Source organism: Crassostrea angulata, unplaced genomic scaffold, assembly GCF_025612915.1.
Source record: "Crassostrea angulata isolate pt1a10 unplaced genomic scaffold, ASM2561291v2 HiC_scaffold_47, whole genome shotgun sequence".
Taxonomy (NCBI): domain Eukaryota; kingdom Metazoa; phylum Mollusca; class Bivalvia; order Ostreida; family Ostreidae; genus Magallana; species Magallana angulata.
Window position 1 is genome coordinate 640,151 of NW_026441602.1, and position 19,579 is coordinate 659,729.

General features: G+C 32.9%; 1 protein-coding gene across 7 annotated transcripts in view; it reads right to left on the reverse strand.

The window, feature by feature from the left end:
- Positions 1-12,583: 12,583 nt before the first annotated feature.
- LOC128168774 (EF-hand calcium-binding domain-containing protein 6-like) overlaps positions 12,584-19,579 on the reverse strand; it is a 33,741-nt gene continuing 26,745 nt past the window's right edge. For 2 of the 7 annotated variants that reach the window (XM_052834930.1, XM_052834926.1), the window contains 3 exons: positions 14,869-14,925; positions 14,259-14,282; positions 12,584-13,359 (listed from right to left, as the gene is read on the reverse strand). In XM_052834930.1, coding sequence (XP_052690890.1) covers positions 13,141-13,359; positions 14,259-14,282; positions 14,869-14,925 — 300 coding nt within the window. In that variant the 3' untranslated portion in view covers positions 12,584-13,140. Of the gene's footprint in view, positions 13,360-14,258; positions 14,283-14,868; positions 14,926-18,046; positions 18,129-18,444; positions 18,517-18,774; positions 18,790-19,579 lie in introns of all 7 variants that reach the window. The other 5 variants (XM_052834927.1, XM_052834929.1, XM_052834932.1 and 2 more) reach the window with 5 other exon arrangements.

Sequence of the window (19,579 nt, forward strand, 5' to 3'; positions counted from 1 at the left end):
TGATTAATGAATTAGATATGGTATATCGAAAGACAACATAAGCGCCAGCTTAGTATAAAAAATGTGCGGACAAATCCAAATTAAAGACATTTCACACAAGGAGCTCAAATGAGTTAAATTAAATTTGTTATCCAAAACACAGTCACATCCAATCCCTTTTACCAACGTTTCTACCAGCAACAATATAACCTATGTTTAGTTTTGATAAGTTCGACTTGATTTGATTAGAACAGTTAGAGTTTCATAGTTTCTCGGTGGCGGTTTCAATAACCAGTTCAAAAGTCAGCACATGTTGGATGTTTAACATTACGTTAATCCTATATGTATGGACATCGCTATCAACACTTTAAAATTACATCAATATAGGATATAATAATCGTTAATTTATTACAGGTTTATAACTGATGATATTTTTTCATCTGTATGACCTAGTTTTATCCATGAAGTCTCACTATCTCTTCTCCCTCTTTTCCAAGGCATGAGTGGAAATGTTTCCACTCCACCTAGTACGAGCTGATTGGGCAACGGTCGGTGAAAACAATTTGTTGAAACTTTTTTAAAGGTACAGCCTTTAAAATAATTCTGTGTAGTTCACTATAATGAAACTAAGGCAACATTTGTTGATGTTTTAATATACCCCTTATCGTAGAAACTTTATCGGCTTTTGAATCAGTGGAAAAAAAGCTGTTGTGCAAATTTTTACTATGCATTTACATGATAATATTTGAAGTTAAATGAAAGTCAAATATATACGTGGTACATCTATTGGCACTTATCTTTAATTTGAAGTGTAAAATGCAATCTGCATCTAAGCGTCTCATACAACCATTTCAGCTTGTCGTGTTTTTCAGGTTAATAGCAACTCTAGATTATCTTTGACTGATGTAACTTAATTACTTCCAAAAATAATTTTGGAAACGACATCAATTTTGAAAGATGGCAAAAATAGTGTTTGTTTTCAAACAGATCCCACTGATTCAAAGATCTACCTGAAACTGTCAACCATCCGTTCCTCAAACACTTAAGGCGTCCCCAAAAGATTGATTACGATTGATTACGAGAATTGGACTTATCTCTTTTCTAATAAAAAATTTTTTTTATAAAAGAGCAAAGCACCGTAAAAACACTCTTTTCTGTCTGTGAGGCTAAAAATCCCCACACAGTGCAATATGCAATTAATGAGAGAACTCAAAAAAACCTGGGGAAACCTATCTGAAATTCAGATAAGATGAAGTCAATGCCTTTAAGTAATATAAAATACGTTTACTTCGTTTTCCGCCTTTACAGTAAATTTCGATGCATTTACAACATTGCTTAATTCAAAGATTGTTAAGATTGTATTGAGGCATCCCAACTTATGCATGAATTGTATAGAAATAAGGAATATAACCATTTTGATATAAGCTTCGAAGGATTTGTTGTTTCCATTCCATTTGTTTATATTTTTTCATTATGAATAACATTATAATTGTTTTTCACTGTCCACCATAGCAGATTGTTGGTATTTTATTGTACGGAATATAGTTTATTTGTCAACAATACAGAGTTTGTTCATTGTAAGCAAGCTCGAGTTCCCGCGCTTTGAATTTGACATAGTGACTCCGATATCACCAGTAGAGTTTATCAAAGAAATGAATTCAATATTTATTTGATTTATACGATATAAAATGGTTTGGGGCAGTTTACGCTTAAACTGTTAAAAGCGTAAACTGTTTCAAACCATTTTATATCGTATTAAACTAATAAATATTGAATTCATTGCTTATAATTTAATTTTTTTACCTTTATTGTAGACAAAAAACGGTCATTTGACCTTTAAAATGACGTAAAATTGTACAAAATTTATAAGTAACGCGAGGCGTAATGATACGTTTTTTGAAGTTAATCTTACTATTACATAGGCAACATTCTTTATACGATATAAAATAATTTTTTAACCAATCAGAAAGTGCGTTACAACCAGAATTAAATTATATATCACTAACAAATTGCATGAAACCTAATGAATGTTGTCAAGGAAATAAAAAGTTTAAAATTAATTATCCGAGAAAAATCGTACAGGTATGATAAGAAATAGTATATCCCAAAATGTGGTGATCTTCTACCAAGGTTTTCCTTCTAACTGTTGTTAAATATCGCTTTCTTCATTGCTAGAAAATCACACCAGCATTTCGTGATATGATCATTTCCATTTAGTTTACCATTATACCATGAATGTAATCCGTCTATACTGACGTTATTTTGACACTAAAAACCATTTGTAAAAAAACATAAATTGTTTTCTTGAGATACACAGGATTTGAACTTGTTTGTTTGGTTTTTTATTGATTTTTTTTTCATACAAATTAATGACTGAAATTGAAATAAGATAATGCGTTTTAAAAAGAATATATCTTTTTTCGAGGCAAAAGGCTACCTTGCACAAATTCCGGGACTTCTGAGCTTAAAACAACTTCTTTGCCTTTTCTGATCAACTAATATCTTTGTAAAATAGACCGGGGTTGAATTCAGCATCAATTTTTAATTTGTTATTTAATGTTTAAAGAATGATTTGTTTAATATATTCATTTTGGTTGTATGAGAGAATTATTGACCGCAACCATAAATCTGTCACTTCTAATGGCAGAATCCAAATATTATCAACATTATACGTTAATGTGAGAAAGTATAAACCGTGGTTGTGACTGAATCTTTCAAACACACATGAAAACAAATGAAAATTTTATATCCATAAGAAGATATTGTTAATAATACAGGATTGATTTATCTAAGTATTGAAACTTTGTTTGGCTTTTCATGTTGTTTTTATACTTTCCAATTTCCTGAAGTATTTAGTTTATATTTAAATTGCCTAGTGGCAGAAAACTTAAAGCTGACATGAATTCATAAATACGCATTATTTCCCTTTTATCTCCGACTACCGCCATATTTGTTGTCGAATTCTATTGTTCTGCTCATCGCTACACACCCCCTATATAAGCTGAAAGCACTATTCATGCTTCACCGCATTCAGGTATTTCATGCACCCGAGCACGTTGCCTTGGACGAAAAGACGTGTAGAAACGCGTTTTGTAGAAAAATAAAATGACAACCACTGCACTGGCAAGATATATCCAATACACGATGAAACAAGACAGGCTGAAATCCAAGCGCAGATAGTTATAAAATTCCTCGATACTTGTGGACCGTTTTCCTGTGTATGTTATAACATCGCACATGCGCAAACAACACACTGCGGCAGATCGAGCAATGTCAATGGTCGTATGGATTTTAGAAACGGTGGAACGGATGGAAACGATGTTACATTGTCATTTTCTTGGATTTACTTTCATTTATCTACTGTGTTCGATGTAGTGCCGCCGGGGTTTATTAAAAAGACGCAGACGTTATTCACTCTGTATGAAAGACACACGTGTTCGATGTGAATGCGTTGTGAGGCAGCACTGTATGTGCAAAATGATAAAGTTATCTGGAAAATCCTTTCACAGAATGAACATATTTTGTATTTCATTGATTGTTGTTTTCTTTATTCTTTACTACAAACATTTTACTACAATGTGTAGTTCATGCATTTATAAGTCCGTGCAACATGAATACCTCGATCGGAAAGCAACCGACCGTAACTTTCTCAACCGATATATATACCCAAGTGGCAGTAGAGGAACGATCGAAACTAATATGGCGACCAAATGCTTTTATGAATTCATGTCAGCTTTAAGTAAAGTAGTTTTCCATATATTGTGGAGCTTGTAGCATGGCAGATTTTCAACGTCTGTGAAAAACAACTTTTCACTAGGAACGCTCAATACTTGGTAATAAAATCGAGATTAGGTGACTGTAGTGGCCAATTAACAAACCCTTTAATCCTATATACACCTTTCTCATTTATGCAATGTTCGATTAATCATTATATCATTGGTTCATTGACTCGATTGATACTATGTTGGTTTCTAACTAAGAACCTTTGAAGGGTTGATCAACAAATTGTTTATGTCATGTTCAATTAATCATTATATCATTGGTTCATTGTCTCGATTGATATTATGTTGGTTTCTAACTAAGAACCTTTAAATTTGAAGGGTTGATTGACAAATGTTTGACGGGTGCTTCGTAAAGTTTTTGGTTTGATTGATGAGAAGTTCACAACACAAACAAATCCAACGGGGACAATATTTATTAACTGTAAAACACAAACATCTTATAGGGGCATGGTCACGATTTTGGTCAAATTTTATTTTTCTGTTTTTATTATCTACAATGCTTTAGGAATGCATTTCAAATGATCAAATGAAATTTGGGTGCCAGCCGATGAGTTTTAAGCAAGATACAGGGATCACGATTCTTCGTCATGTAAACAAGGCTCGTGCCTTGTTTTTGTTTACATAGGTTCAATATACCAGTAAAAAGTCTTCTTCAAGCTGATTTGTCTATGTTCCTTTTCATTTTAAGCATAAATAAACAGTAACTAACGATTAACACATTCATTTGAGGTCTAAAACTGGAATTTTCACTTCAACATTCAAACGCTTTCAAACAAAAGCTTTGTTTACAAAGCGAAGAATTATAAGCTCTGTAACTCGCTTATAACTCAACAAATGACAATCAAATTTTGGTTGCCTATTAAGAATGCCTTACTGAAGCATTGTAAACATTAAAATCGAAAAAATAATTTTTGACCAAAATCGTGACTATGCCCCTTTAAAAACATGTAGCAAACTGTATTTATGACAATCTGGTCAAAATGTTTTTTCTTTTAATTTGTAAACTAAATCAATTAAAACTTATGAAAGTGGTCCATTAGAGCTACCACTCACTTTTTATTCTGACAATGACGCTTTCTGAACCTTGCATGTCGAGGTTGGAAAAAAGGAAAGAAAAGCTTTTAAAACATATGTACAGCAATGCTTCAATATTGATCTGTAAAACAGATATCTTCTTTCCATTTCTTATAGAAATATTTTGTGCTTGTACAATTGATTTTAACCTTTTTTCAAATTTCATTACGTTTACGCTTCATATCACAAGTTTTTGTGAATTAAAAGTATTGTAAAGAAACAATTTCTGATTATATTCCTTAAATTATTACTGATATTTTTTTTTTGAATTTGATAAAAGATAAGTTTTCCGGACAATAGTTTTACAATGTGCTAGTTAGTCTTTAATAACTTGATAATTTGATAAGATTGTCACGAGAGAAGAAATATTTGATTGCAATATTGAAAAAATTAAAAAAAGGCACAAAAGGTATTAATTTTTTCCCCCTATATTTATATCATCTGTCGCCAAAACCCTTGTAAATGTAAAACACAAATGGGAAAAGAGAATGTCTATAGATAATTGTAGAAAACGAATGGGAACAATATCTTACGATTCCTCATAATGTCACAATGAACACAAAATTGATAAGTTTCCAATTCCAAATTCTACATAGAATTCTGTGCACTAACTCTGGTTAATTTATATTTAAAATATTAGATACGGAAATGTGTTCATTTTCCCATGAAAAGGAGTCAATAAGTCACCTTTTTATGGTTGTCTGCATGCACGAAGCATTTGGATTACAATACAGGAAAAACTAAAGAACTTGTGCAATATTGGTGTATATTTTAATGAACAAACAGTAATCCTTGGATGTAACCATGCCAATCCTGTATTATATAGAGCACTTAATCTATTGATATTGTTAGCAAAAAGATTTATTTATTTTAACAGATGTCAGTTTATTTTACCCTCTACAAAATCACTGTTTGAATACATTAATTAAATATTTTAGATATGTTGACATATACTCTTCCAATTCATTGAACATACGAAAAGAAAATGAGGTCAAGGATAGTTGGCGGATCATCTCAAAAATATTAGTTACTTGAGTTTCCAATTTCATTCATATTTTTATGTTATGATTGTACATGCATAGTTTGTGAATAAATTATAACAAAAATAATCTTTAATAACAGTAACCTCTCACTTATTAAAGAGACACTACAGTTAATTTTTCTCATCTTGATTATGTCTTCTTTTTTAAACACAGTTCAAATAAACAAGACGCCAATGAGCCACATCGCTCACCTGAGCAACAATAGGCATGATAAAATAAGCTTAATGGAGTCATAATACGAAATATGTGGACAATGTGGTATATTAAATGTAGATCCTGTATAAATAAAATTTTACCCCCCCCCCCCCCGGATATTATTGTGTTTATGATCCAGTCTTAGATGATTTTCTAGTCATATCACACGTTGAGCATTGAAGTTCTCAAAAAGATCCTAAACAATTGTTAATAAACTGAAAATAAACCTACATCACACTCTGAACCCCTTGTGAGGCCCAAGAATCGTCCAGGGGCTAAAGTCTAAATATTTTTTGAGGATTCAGCAATAAGTCAAAATGCTTGCATATAAGTAAAACCATACATGATAACATTTCAATTTTTGTGAATAATTAAAATGTTTTCCTTTGTTCAACTAGATCCCAAATATGACCCCTCACTACTCCTCAAAACTTTGATTTTATCTAATTTTGTCCCCTCATTGTGGGCTCGCCCTACCCCTGGGTGTCATGATTTTCCTAACTTTGAATTCACACTACCTGAGGATGTCTCCAGACAGGTTTCAGCTTTCCTGGCTGATTGGTTTCTGGGAAAAAGATTTTTAAAGATTTACTCTATATATTCCTTTGTAAAACTTCAACCCCCATTGTGGCCCCACCCTACATCCAGGGGACATGAATTTAACAACTTTGAATCTACACTACCTGAGGATGCTTCCACACAAGTTACAGCTTTCCTGGCTGATTAGTTTCTGAGAATAAGATTTTTAAAAATATACTCGATATATTCATATGGAAAACTTCGATCCCTATTGTGGTCCCACCCTACCCCTGGGGGTCATAATTTTCACAACTTTAAATTTACACTACCTGGGAATGCTTTCACGCAAGTTTCAGCTTTCCTTGCTGATTGGTTCTTGAGAAAAGGTTTTTAAGATTTACTCAATATATTCCTTTGTAAAATTCGACCCCCCATTGTGGCCCCATCCTAGCCCCGGGAGTCATGATTTTTACAACTTTAAATGAACACTACCTGAGGATGCTTCCACACAAGTTTCAGCTTTCATGGCCAAATGGTTATTGAGACGAAGATTTTTATAAAGATTTCTCAAAATCTTTCCATAATTTCTAAGTATCTCCCCTTGTAAAAAGGTGTTTTCCTTAATTTTCACACCTTTTCTTTTCTCTTTGCCTATGGGTGCATTGTGCCAGTTTTGGTTGAAATTGGTCCAGTGGTTCTGGAAAAGATGTTGAAAAATGTGAAAAATTTACGGGCAGACAGACAGACGGACGACAGACAAAACGTGATCAGAATACCTCACTTCAGCTTTCAGCTCAGGTGAGCTAAAAAATAGAAAGTGTGCATGTAATGAAAGTTCAAATCTTTTTACTGCGAAAAAAAGCTCGCGATTGCGTATTTAAGATGTTCCGGAATTCAAAACTTATATCTTATCGACTCGCTTTTTGAATTTTTTTTTATATCAAGTAATTTTGAATGACAGCAGTTGTTAATGGTATATTGGAGAGAGTTTTATAGAAATAAACAAGTGGTGAAAATAATTTATGCATCGGATCATGCGCATGACAAATGCAGCGTCTTAACTCTTAATATTAAGAAATTTCTTGACTTGTTACTACCTCAGAGCGTTAATTTAAATAAGGCACCTGACGAAGATCAACGGGATGTGGAAAGGCTCGGCGGATCTACATGTAGATGTTAAAATATTCTTGTAATAAAATGATTGATTACAAAAGAATATTTATCATTATTATATCTTACAAGATATTAAGGTCGCACTTGTGTTTCGTTTCCATCTTTTTTTTCAAGTGAGCTTTTCTGTTTACTTTTTGTCCGGCGTCCGTCTGTCTATCCGTCTGTCTGTCTGTAAACTTTTTACATTTTCGACTTCTTCTCCTGAACCACTGGGCCAATTTCAACCAAACTTAGCACAAAGCATCATTGGGTAAAGGGGATTTAGGTTTGTTAATATAAAGGTACACGCACTATTTTAAGGGGAAATTGTTAGGATTTATTGAAAACGTGGTGATATTTTTCAAAAATCTTCTTCGTAAAAACCATTTGGCCACAAACACTGAAACTTGTGTGGAAGCATCCTCAGATAGTGTAGATTCAAGTTTGTTCAAATCATGGTCCCAAGGGGTAAGGTGGGGCTACAATGGGGAGGTCGAAGTTTTACATAGGAGTATATAGAGTTAATCTTTAAAAATTTACTTCTCAAAAACCAATAGGACAGAAAAACTGAAACTTGTGTGTAATCATCCTCGGATAGTGTAGATTTAAGTTTGTGCAAATCATCGTATCCGGGGTAAGGTGGGGCCACAATGGGGGGGGGGGAAGTTTTACAGAGGAGTATATAGAGTTAAACTTTAAAAATCTTCTTCTCAAAAGCATTTGGCCTGAAAAGCTAAAACTTGCATGGAAGCATATTAAGGAAGGCCAACAATGGGAGGTCGAAGTTTTACATAGAAATATAGAGTTAATCTTTAAAAATCTTCTTCTCAAAAACCATTAGGCCAGAAACGCTAAAACTTGCATGGAAGCATCCTCAAATAGCGCAGATTCAAGTTTACTCAAAAAATGGTCCCTGGAGGTAAGGTGGGGCCACATTGGGGGTGTCAACTTTTTACATAGGAATATAAAGAGAAATTTTATTGTAAATCTTCTACTCAGAACGCGACTGGTCAGAAAGGTGTAACTTGTGTGAAGTATCATCAGGTAGGGTAGACTCAGGTTTGGTCAAATTATGATCCCTGGGGGTAGGGTAGGGGCACAATAGGGGCCGGTTAAATCTAGGAATATATTGAGAAAAATCTTTTTGTAAAAAAAAATTCCTAGAAAAGCTGCAACATTAGTGAAAGCACCTTAGATAGTGTAGATTCAAAATTGTCAAAATCATATTATTCAGGAGTAGAATGGAGCCACATGGGATGGTGGATCCAATTTTACAAAGGAAAACATTTTAAATTCATCAAAACTCAAATGTTATAATACAATGTATATGGTTTTACTTATATGCAAGCATTTTGACAAATTTATGATTCTTAAAATTGTTTAGACTTGGCTTCTGGACTTCTGGGCTTCACAAGTTTGATGTAGATTTTTATCTCATTTGATTTGGATCTTCTTGAGAACTGTGATGTTCATTATGTAAAATGACAATACTGTGACAAAAAGGGATCAATGATAAACAGAATATTCAGGGGAAAAATGATTTTTTAAAATACAGGATCTACATTTTCCGTATTTGTTTTGGTATATTACTCCGTAAAGCTGATTTTATAATGTCTATTGTTGCTCAGGTGAGAATGTGGCCCATGGGCCTCTTGTTTAGCCAAGTCTGTCGAAATCCGTGGTCTTTTCATCTTCCTTCTAAAACACCCCTGCGAATGTGTTCGGACTGTTTTCTTTATCGTTGCTAATTATGTAATAAAAAATAGAGGTGCTCGAATGAAAGTTCACGAGACTTCACCGAGGTTTGTTCAGTTCCTGTGAAATTTCGAGCGGAAGAATAAGTGTTCGGATAGAAGTCTCAAAATACGTAAGGACTGGTCGTTTTTCATATCATATCATACTTTGATTTATGTTCAAACATGAAAATCTTTTATGATGTATGTCTTATTTCACCATCTAGCGGCTATTTATATTAAACAATGATATTCAAAACAGAGTTATCGTTCGTGTTAAACCATGTGTAGAGTGGTTGAAAATATAAACATTGGGTTGCTTAAAAAATCATAGCCATGTTTAATGCTTTTGGTGTGCAATACCATGTTTTTAGAAAAATAATGGGTGTCTGTTTCGCATAAAAAACCTAGTATGTCGAGCCATTTTCAAGGAACATTTTGCATAAAATAGTACTGTCTGATTCACTTATGATGCTCTTACTAGGTCAGGCGCGGATCGAAAATTAATCCTATGGGGGATCTCTGTTAAAGCATGTTAATTGTTGCAATTGTTGTATTGTCACATTTATTTCTAGAACACGTTTTATCCACCAATTAATGAAGATATAAAGTTTAAAATCAATAAACCTCTAGATTTTATATTTGATTACAAATACCTAGATTCTATGAAAAAGACTATATTAAACACGAGGCATGATTTTTACTGCGAAACTGAAAGGGTCATAAAAAACCACGTGGTCTAAAATTTAAATAACAATAACATGCGCATCGATTGTAAAAGCCACACTGAAATGTTTACAATCGATGCGCATGCAGTGTTAAACTTAAAGCTCGGCTAGCAATGTTTACTGTATATGCTATCTTCGCTAGCCAAGGGTGACGATCCACGGTGTTTCTCTATTGAACAGAGAAACACTGTGGATCGTCACCCTTGGCTAGCAAAGATGTGTATAGGCCGTCTACATTATTAATTTTAGCAATAAAGTGAGAATGTTTAGATTTTACAAAGCGTAATTTTTACAAGGTTATATTATCAACTTTGCAAGAAAATTCATTTATATTACGGGAAAATTATCTTTCCATGGTATTTGCGCAACATAGGCTGTAGTGTTTCTTTAAATGGTCAATTTTAAATCTTTAAGGAATCCTAAAAACATGTAAAAATAAGAAAGTTACCAATATTAGAAACATAGCAAACCACGCTATTGTAAACAGTTTGTATTGTAAAAGTTCTCGTCACGATAAATATGAGAATACTCCTTGCTTAAGTCTTCCAATTTCATCCGACAAACTATAACCTTTTCCATAGGAACTACAATGTCACTAAATATATTTCAATTTTATAAATACTTCTCATCAATTTTATTTTTGAAATGTACAATCTCTAAACAATTCAAATTAGCAAACGAGTATTGCATTTACATTTCCTATATCTCACTAAAAATTTAGGAATTTATCTTATTTAACATATTGAACTTAATCCTTTTTTCTCCTTTGTCTTAAGACACAACAACTTCATCCTCTGTTAAATGGTGTTGTGGAGGTGCATTAAATGCGACACAAACTTGTATAATTTTCCCGAGGTGCACAGTAATCATAAAAGCTGCACATGTACGAGTTGTCTGTACTTTTTTCTCTTCCCGAGTCTGCTTATGAAATTTCTCAAGAGAATCTGATGCTTTTTAAAATTAATCATTGGCAAAACTACTCTTTTTGGTTTTTTTTTTATCAATGATCATTTTCAATTATTCTTAAATCAACACTTATATATAATGAAAAGACGTTTTAATAAATGACCAATGAGTTAGCGTTTATCAAAGTATGTGGTTAGAGTGAATTCACTTTACTTCAAGCATAATTTGTGGCCTCTTAATGATTAAATCAAATTCAGGCTTCTGCTATGTGGTTCTCAGAGGATGGTTTGAATAAACGGTGTTTTCCTTTCAGTGAAAAAAGTGGTTATCTACCGGGGAAAAAATCCAAAATAACCATAGGACATTTGATTTCAAGTCGGGTTAAATCAAATAGTCCTCTGTATTATATTGTCATTTTAAATCAAACAGTCCTCTGTATCATATTGTCATTTTAAATCAAATAGTCCTCTGTATTATATTGTCATTTTAAATCAAATAGTCCTCTGTATTATATTGTCATTTTAAATCAAACAGTCCTCTGTATCATATTGTCATTTTAAATCAAACAGTCCTCTGTATTATATTGTCGTTTTAAATCAAATAGTCCTCTGTATTATATTGTCATTTTAAATCAAACAGTCCTCTGTATCATATTGTCGTTTTAAATCAAACAGTCCTCTGTATTATATTGTCATTTTAAATCAAACAGTCCTCTGTATCATATTGTCGTTTTAAATCAAACAGTCCTCTGTATTATATTGTCATTTTAAATCAAACAGTTCTCTGTATTATATTGTCGTTTTAAATCAAACAGTTCTCTGTATCATATTGTCATTTTAAATCAAACAGTCCTCTGTATCATATTGTCGTTTTAAATCAAACAGTCCTCTGTATCATATTGTCATTTTAAATCAAACAGTCCTCTGTATTATATTGTCATTTTAAATCAAACAGTTCTCTGTATCATATTGTCGTTTTAAATCAAACAGTCCTCTGTATCATATAGTCATTTTAAATCAAACAGTTCTCTGTATCATATTGTCGTTTTAAATCAAACAGTCCTCTGTATTATATTGTCATTTTAAATCAAACAGTCCTCTGTATCATATTGTCGTTTTAAATCAAACAGTCCTCTGTATCATATTGTCATTTTAAATCAAACAGTCCTCTGTATTATATTGTCATTTTAAATCAAACAGTCCTCTGTATCATATTGTCATTTTAAATCAAACAGTCCTCTGTATCATATTGTCATTTTAAATCAAACAGTCCTCTGTATCATATTGTCGTTTTAAATCAAACAGTTCTCTGTATCATATTGTCATTTTAAATCAAACAGTCCTTAAGGTATTATATTTTCATTTTCGTATTTTGAATTTTGCAACAAATATTTCCTGCAGCTAAGTTATACAAACCTCAACTTTAATATAGCACTCGATGCTTTTTAATATGTAACAAACAAAAACTTAAAATTCTTAACATGGATTTTTATTTAAAAAAAACTATGGACGGTTAATTTTCTGATAATTAAGAAATTATTACAATTAGTTGAGGTAAAACTACTGTAACATAATACATAGTAGAAAAAAGGACTTTCTATCTATCTCTATTATGCAAGCATCTTATCCGGTGAAAACACGGACTAACATTATACATTTTAATAGAAACAGGCACTAGTTAATATTTTAAATAAATCTGGTTACATTGACAAACGAAGTTATTCCTTATCACAGACATGCTTCAATTCATAAACAGAAAAAAACAAAATATATCAACAAAATAGATACCATACAATCATATAGATAATTAACAAACAATAAATCCATTAAAATTTGTTATTAAATCAACAAAGATAGAATTAATGTACATATGTTTTGTTAAATTGTAAAGCCTAAAAGAACAATACCAGAAGTATCACAGAATAAGAGACCCCTAAAAACATTGAAAATAATCATCAACATCCTCAGTATCATAATGTTACGATGACGTTGACCAAACTATAGTTCTTTTCAGAAACAGGTGCTCTTGATCACAAATTGTCGACAAATGTGGAGAGGAAGTCGTTGTATGAGACAGAGCCCTTCATTTCCTGGTCAAACTCGCTCAGGATGTGGTAGAAATCTTCGTTAGAGACCCGAATGTTACAGCCCACCAGAGCCCGGCGGAAGTCGGAAATCCCCAGCTCACCTCGCCGATTTATGTCCAACTTACGAAACGCTCGCCGCAAGTTTTTGTGCTCTGACATTAACTGAAATAACATGAACAAAATTGAGTATATGTATGATAATTATGTATATATAGATTGGTATTTTTAAAGTATATCCAAAGACATCGGAGTGCGAAACAGAAAGGTACAGATTTTTAAGATGTAATAATAATTATTTATTATAATTATTCATTATACATACAAATAATTTAAACAGATATTAGCTTTAATCTAAGTTTAATATACGTGGTCAGGCACTGAGACTATAATGGTCCATGTATGATTCATTAAATATTACATTATGAGGGCAGGAACAGACTAATACATTAAGACAGTTTAGGATACCATAATGGATTGTTGAACTATTGCATCCTAAAGCTAAATATATTTCATAATTTTCCTTGGTTGTAATTGAAGCTGATTGTAGCATGTTACGCAACACTAACAACGTAATACAAAACAAACAATTCTATCTGATAATACAGACAAAATAATACAAAACTAAACAACTCTTTACAACAACAATTTAGTTCAGCGTGAAAAAAGCAATTCTTAAGGAGGCTGGGCGGTCAAAATATTACCCATTAGATCGACTTTCAACATCTAGAGATAATTTATCTAGCCATAAAATTAGTTTACCCTGCAACTTTCTCTACAGTGCATTGATTGCATAAAGGTAACCCAATAAATCAAAACTACATTCGGTCAATGAATCAATAAAGCCTCTTGCGTTCATCTGACGTTCAAATGCACTGTGACGTCATTTTTCTTGCTTCGATTCAAAGTTACATTATTTAAGTTTTAGATTTGAATACTTTCCTACATCTATATGTTAAGCTCTACTCCTTAATGAGATTTATATAGGATAAACTGACGACAACCATCCAGCCCCCTTAATCCAGAAATAAATATGTTCTTAAAATGTGTCACCATCAAATTACATTTAATTTCAATTTTCTTGTGATCTGTGGAAAAAAAGAAAATTAATTATAGTATAATTTCTTTTGTATTGGTTTGAACGTAATGGAATCTAGAGTTATGGAGAAGCTTTCCTGTTGACATAAGCATGTCCTGTGATATAGATTTTAAGTGCTCGGTGCCAAGTTTGGTTGGAATTTGCCTAAAGTTCTAGATAAGTCAAGAATGAAATTTTATAGCAGATACTGGAAAACAGGTGATCTTAAATTCTCTAATGAACCAAAAACAAAGAACAATAAATACAAAAAATATAATAAAATAATAATAATATTGAGATAGGTTTCACCAAAACCAATCTACCAGCAAAGATTGGTTTAAAACAATTAAGTAAAATGATCTTTTCTGTAGCATGAAAAAAGCATTAACTCAAACAAAATACGTTTTAAGTAAAGGGAAAAAATAATTAAACTGATTATTTAGATGTTTACTTTTTGATACCTGAATCATATAATCAAAAACATAGATCTTATTTTAAAGTGGAAATTGCTGGCATTCATTAGATTCAGTGATTTAGAAAATGAGCTCTTCTAACAAACAAGGTACAACAAGTCGGACACTACAACATGTTTTCACCTTTTGATGAATGTTACTGATTACCAATCCTACCGTGGCTGATTTAATATCACGCTGCTGTGTAAAAATAAAAACCTGCTGTTAGTAACAATTAGAACCACAGCATCTGGATAACTAACTCATTCTTAGTGGCAAATCAGCATATAAAAAAAACTGTTGTCATCATGTTAATAATTTCAAAATAAGTAAAATGCAACATTTCAAATACATGTAGATAAATTAACGTTAGTGAATTGGAATTTTAGTATAACACATATGTCATTATCTGACCCTGACACTTTTCCTTTGGCAAAATATAAAGAATAGTGCGTAAAAGACCGTCTCAGTTAATAACTGCATGATAGATCAAGTGACTTTTTTCACAATGGTTGATATGTTGCTTGAAGGATAGTGAAAGTGTTTGTAGAAGAACGTAATGTATGCATATTATGGATATAGTTTTTTTGGATTGGAATAATGTCTGTAGGAGAGAATTATTGTTCATTCAACAGAGACAATTGGTTTCAAGAAAGAAAATATGTCTGTAGAACAGCGTTTTTGTCTGTTAGACAGGGATATTGTCTGTTAGACAGGAATATTGTCTGTTAGACAGGAATATTGTCTGTTAGACAGAGATATTGTCTGTTAGACAGGGATATTGTCTGTTAAACAGGGGTATTGTCTGTTAGACAGGGATATTGTCTGTTAGACAGGGGTATTGTCTGTTAGACAGAGATATTGTCTGTTAGACAGGAATATTGTCTGTTAGACAGGGATATTGTCTGTTAGACAGGGGTATTGTCTGTTAGACAGAGATATTGTCTGTTAGACAGGAATATTGTCTGTTAGACAGGAATATTGTCTGTTAGACAGGGATATTGTCTGTTAGACAGGGATATTGTCTGTTAGACAGGGATAGTCTGTTAGACAGGGATATTGTCTGTTAGACAAAGATATTGTCTGTTAGACAGGGATATTGTCTGTTAGACAGAGATATTGTCTGTTAGACAGGAATATTGTCTGTTAGACAGGAATATTGTCTGTTAGACAGAGATATTGTCTGTTAGACAGGAATATTGTCTGTTAGACAGGAATATTGTCTGTTAGACAGAGATATTGTCTGTTAGACAGGAATATTGTCTGTTAGACAGAGATATTGTCTGTTAGACAGGGATATTGTCTGTTAGACAGGAATATTGTCTGTTAGACAGGAATATTGTCTGTTAGACAGAGATATTGTCTGTTAGACAGGAATATTGTCTGTTAGACAGGAATATTGTCTGTTAGACAGGGATATTGTCTGTAAAACATGGACGATGTCTGTAACACAATGATTTTATCTGTAGGACAAAGATGTTGTTTGTTGTACAGGAATATTGTTTCACTGTTAAAGGTAAATAGTTTTTCGGATAGTTAAATTGTCTGTATGACAGATGGTGAAAGTAGGACAAGGGCATTAAGTAAGTGAAGTACAGTGATGTGGTTTGAAAAACAAGGTTCTATATCCGTAGAAAATGGTTATAGTCTGCAGAACACGGATACTGTACATGGGCGAGGGATATTATGGTACATAACACGGTACATGTAAGACAGGGATATTGTCTGAAGGAAACGGATAGTGTCTGTATGATACGTATATTGTCTGATGGAGAGGAAACGTTGTTTAAGGGACAGAACATGCTCTTTATATGGGAGAGATGGTGTCTATATGATATGGGTAGTTTTTTAAGAACAGGGCTATCGTTCTTTGGGTAGGGCTGCTGTCTGTACAGCAGTAATATTGTTAATAGGATAGGGAAACCTTAAACAGAGATGTTTATAAGACAGAGATAATGCCTGTAAATCTCGACATTTGTCAGACCCCCCCCCCCCCCCCCCCCCCGAAAAACGGTTAGTAGAAGCGGAATATTGTTTGAAACACAGGAATACTATTTGTACATTTTTGAGAGGGGTAATGGTTGTAGGACAAAAATATTTTTTACAAAAATGAATTTTGTATGCAGGATAGGAATAATGCTTTTAAGAAAAGATGACTGTCTTTAGGACCGGGATGTTGTTTGTAGGGCAAATAAAATGTTTGTTAGACATGAGTATTCTTTGTAGGACAGGGATATTGTCTGTAGGATGTGAATATTGTCTGTATGGCAAATATATTGTTTATAGGGCAAATATGTTGTTTGTAAGGCAAAGATATGGTTTGTAGGGCAAATATATTTTTTGTAGGGCAAAGATATGGTTTGTATGGCAAATATATTGTTTGTATGGCAAATATATGGTTTGTAGGGCAAATATATTGTTTGTAGGGCAAAGATATGGTTTGCAGGGCAAATATATTGTTTGTAGGGCAAAGATATGGTTTGTAGGGAAAATATATTGTTTGTAGGGCAAAGATATGGTTTGCAGGGCAAATATATTGTTTGTAGGGCAAAGATATGGTTTGTAGGGCAAATATATTGTTTGTAGGGCAAAGATATGGTTTGTATGGCAAATATGTTTGTTGGGCAAATATATTGTTTGTAGGGCAAATATATTGTTTGTAGGGCAAATATGTTTGTATGGCAAATATATTGTTTGTAGGGCAAATATGTTTGTTGGGCAAATATATTGTTTGTAGGGCAAAGCTAATGTTTGTTAGACATGAGTATTGTTTGAAAGACATAAGTATTGCTTTAAGGGCAGGAATATTGTCTGAAAGGCAAAGATGGGGTTTGTATGTCAAAGATATTGTTTGTAGGACTAGGATATTGTTTGTAGGACTAAGATATTGTTTGTTGGGCAGGAATATTGTTTGTACTGGCAGGGATATTGTATGTTCTGGCAGGGATATTGTTTGTTGGGCAGGAATATTGTTTGTTGGGCAGGAATATTGTTTGTGCTGACTGGGATATTGTTTGTACTGGTAGAGATAATGTATGTTCTGGCAGGAATATTGCTTGTTGGGCAAGGATATTGAATTAACATATGTTTTTACTTAAATATCTTATCAAAGTTCATACCATCGATTTCAATTTTAATTTCAATCTAACATATTATAGTATGAACTCTGGCTGAAAAAAAATATTTCTAAAACTCCAATCAACAGTTCACAGCACAGACACCAACCAATGCTTGTTACTTTATGCAAACTGTTAAAATAAAACTTGTATATCAAAATTAGCTGTATCAATAATCTGTGAGGCAAACAGGGTTATTAGTTTACTTCTGTTGCTATGGTTTTGGTTGTCAGGGATAGTCCATGACATAAAGGAAGGTGTTGGCGAAACATTACGTCGCTTTGGTAACTGTAAACACAAATATTAGTTTGGACATAAAGATGTACTAGGTAAACAGTTCAACAATTTTTTATTTAAATGGAAACAAATATTCTCTTATGTGATACAGGCTGATACTAAACCATCGTAAGAAGAAATATAGATATAGTGGGTGATGGTGATGGCTTGTTGTGAGTTTGCTGGATTACAATTTGTTCCTTGTTGGACTAGATATGGTAATGGGTGACATAAAAATACCAGGTGTGGATTAATTAATAAGGTGACATATTGTATGTGTAACATATCAATCTTTTTGTTAATGAAATGGGGTCAAAAAGGTGTATACCTGGGGATCAGTGACCTTTGTGTTTGGAGGTCATCTAGCTTGTCTTGCCCACTTAGAATAGTATGTTGACCTCTGGAACATCACACAGTAATTTATTGTGAGGAAAAACTCTACAGCAAAGTACAAATGTGACTAAGTTTGACAGTGTGTAGAAGACACTAACAATCCAAGCGTTAGCCTGCAGTAGCAGTGTATGCTGTGGTATGCTGCAGTATGGTTGTATGCTGTAGTATGCGGTATATGCTGAATACTGAAGGTAAATGCTGTAGTAATGCTTGCATGCAGCTAGAGATGTGTACAACACAAGTCAGTCTGTCACTCCGTACTCACTTTCACTTAGTTGGCCTTTGAATATATATCAACAATCATTATATATACATAAAATATATCAACAATTAGTCTGGGTCCATCTAACACTAGATCTCATACACTCTAGGGCCAATGTGTATCATCTACATACAACAGTACATACCATGCTAGATGTATTAGTATGAGAGATACAGTGTCTATGGCAAAGTACTTTATTTTTCATTGAATTTTATTGATATAAAAAAAAATGAAACTGTTTTGGTACTTTTAATGTATATCGACTCTGAATTTCCCTAAATCTACCTACATTTGATGTGTTATCAATTACTCCTGCATTATATTAACTTGACATTCTATCATATCTACTTTGATAACACATAACACCTGTACTATATTCCTTCTTCATTGGTATATGTTATGTCATGTTGCATGTGTTTTCCTTCATGTTCATGTATCTACATGCATGTTCACATGGATTATTTCTGTACTTTTTTTCATGCCACATTTTATGTATGACACCATTTCAGTATTCTTTTAAGATGCATCCATATTATATCATGTTTTAAAGCACACACTTATCTACACACACCTCTCAATTTCATGATGCTGTATACAGGGAAATATTCATCCCCGTTTTTTTTTCATCCCTTTAGCCCTAGTTGCCAGTAGGCAAATTGAAATCTGTGTGAATTATATCTTAAAATTGTTTACTTATCAGAAAGAATATCAAATTTACACAACTGTGTCTGGGCAAATTCAAGATGGGGCGAAGTTGTTTGCAACTGTAGGAGGGTGAAAAAATATGGGGCAAAAATAACCCTGTATA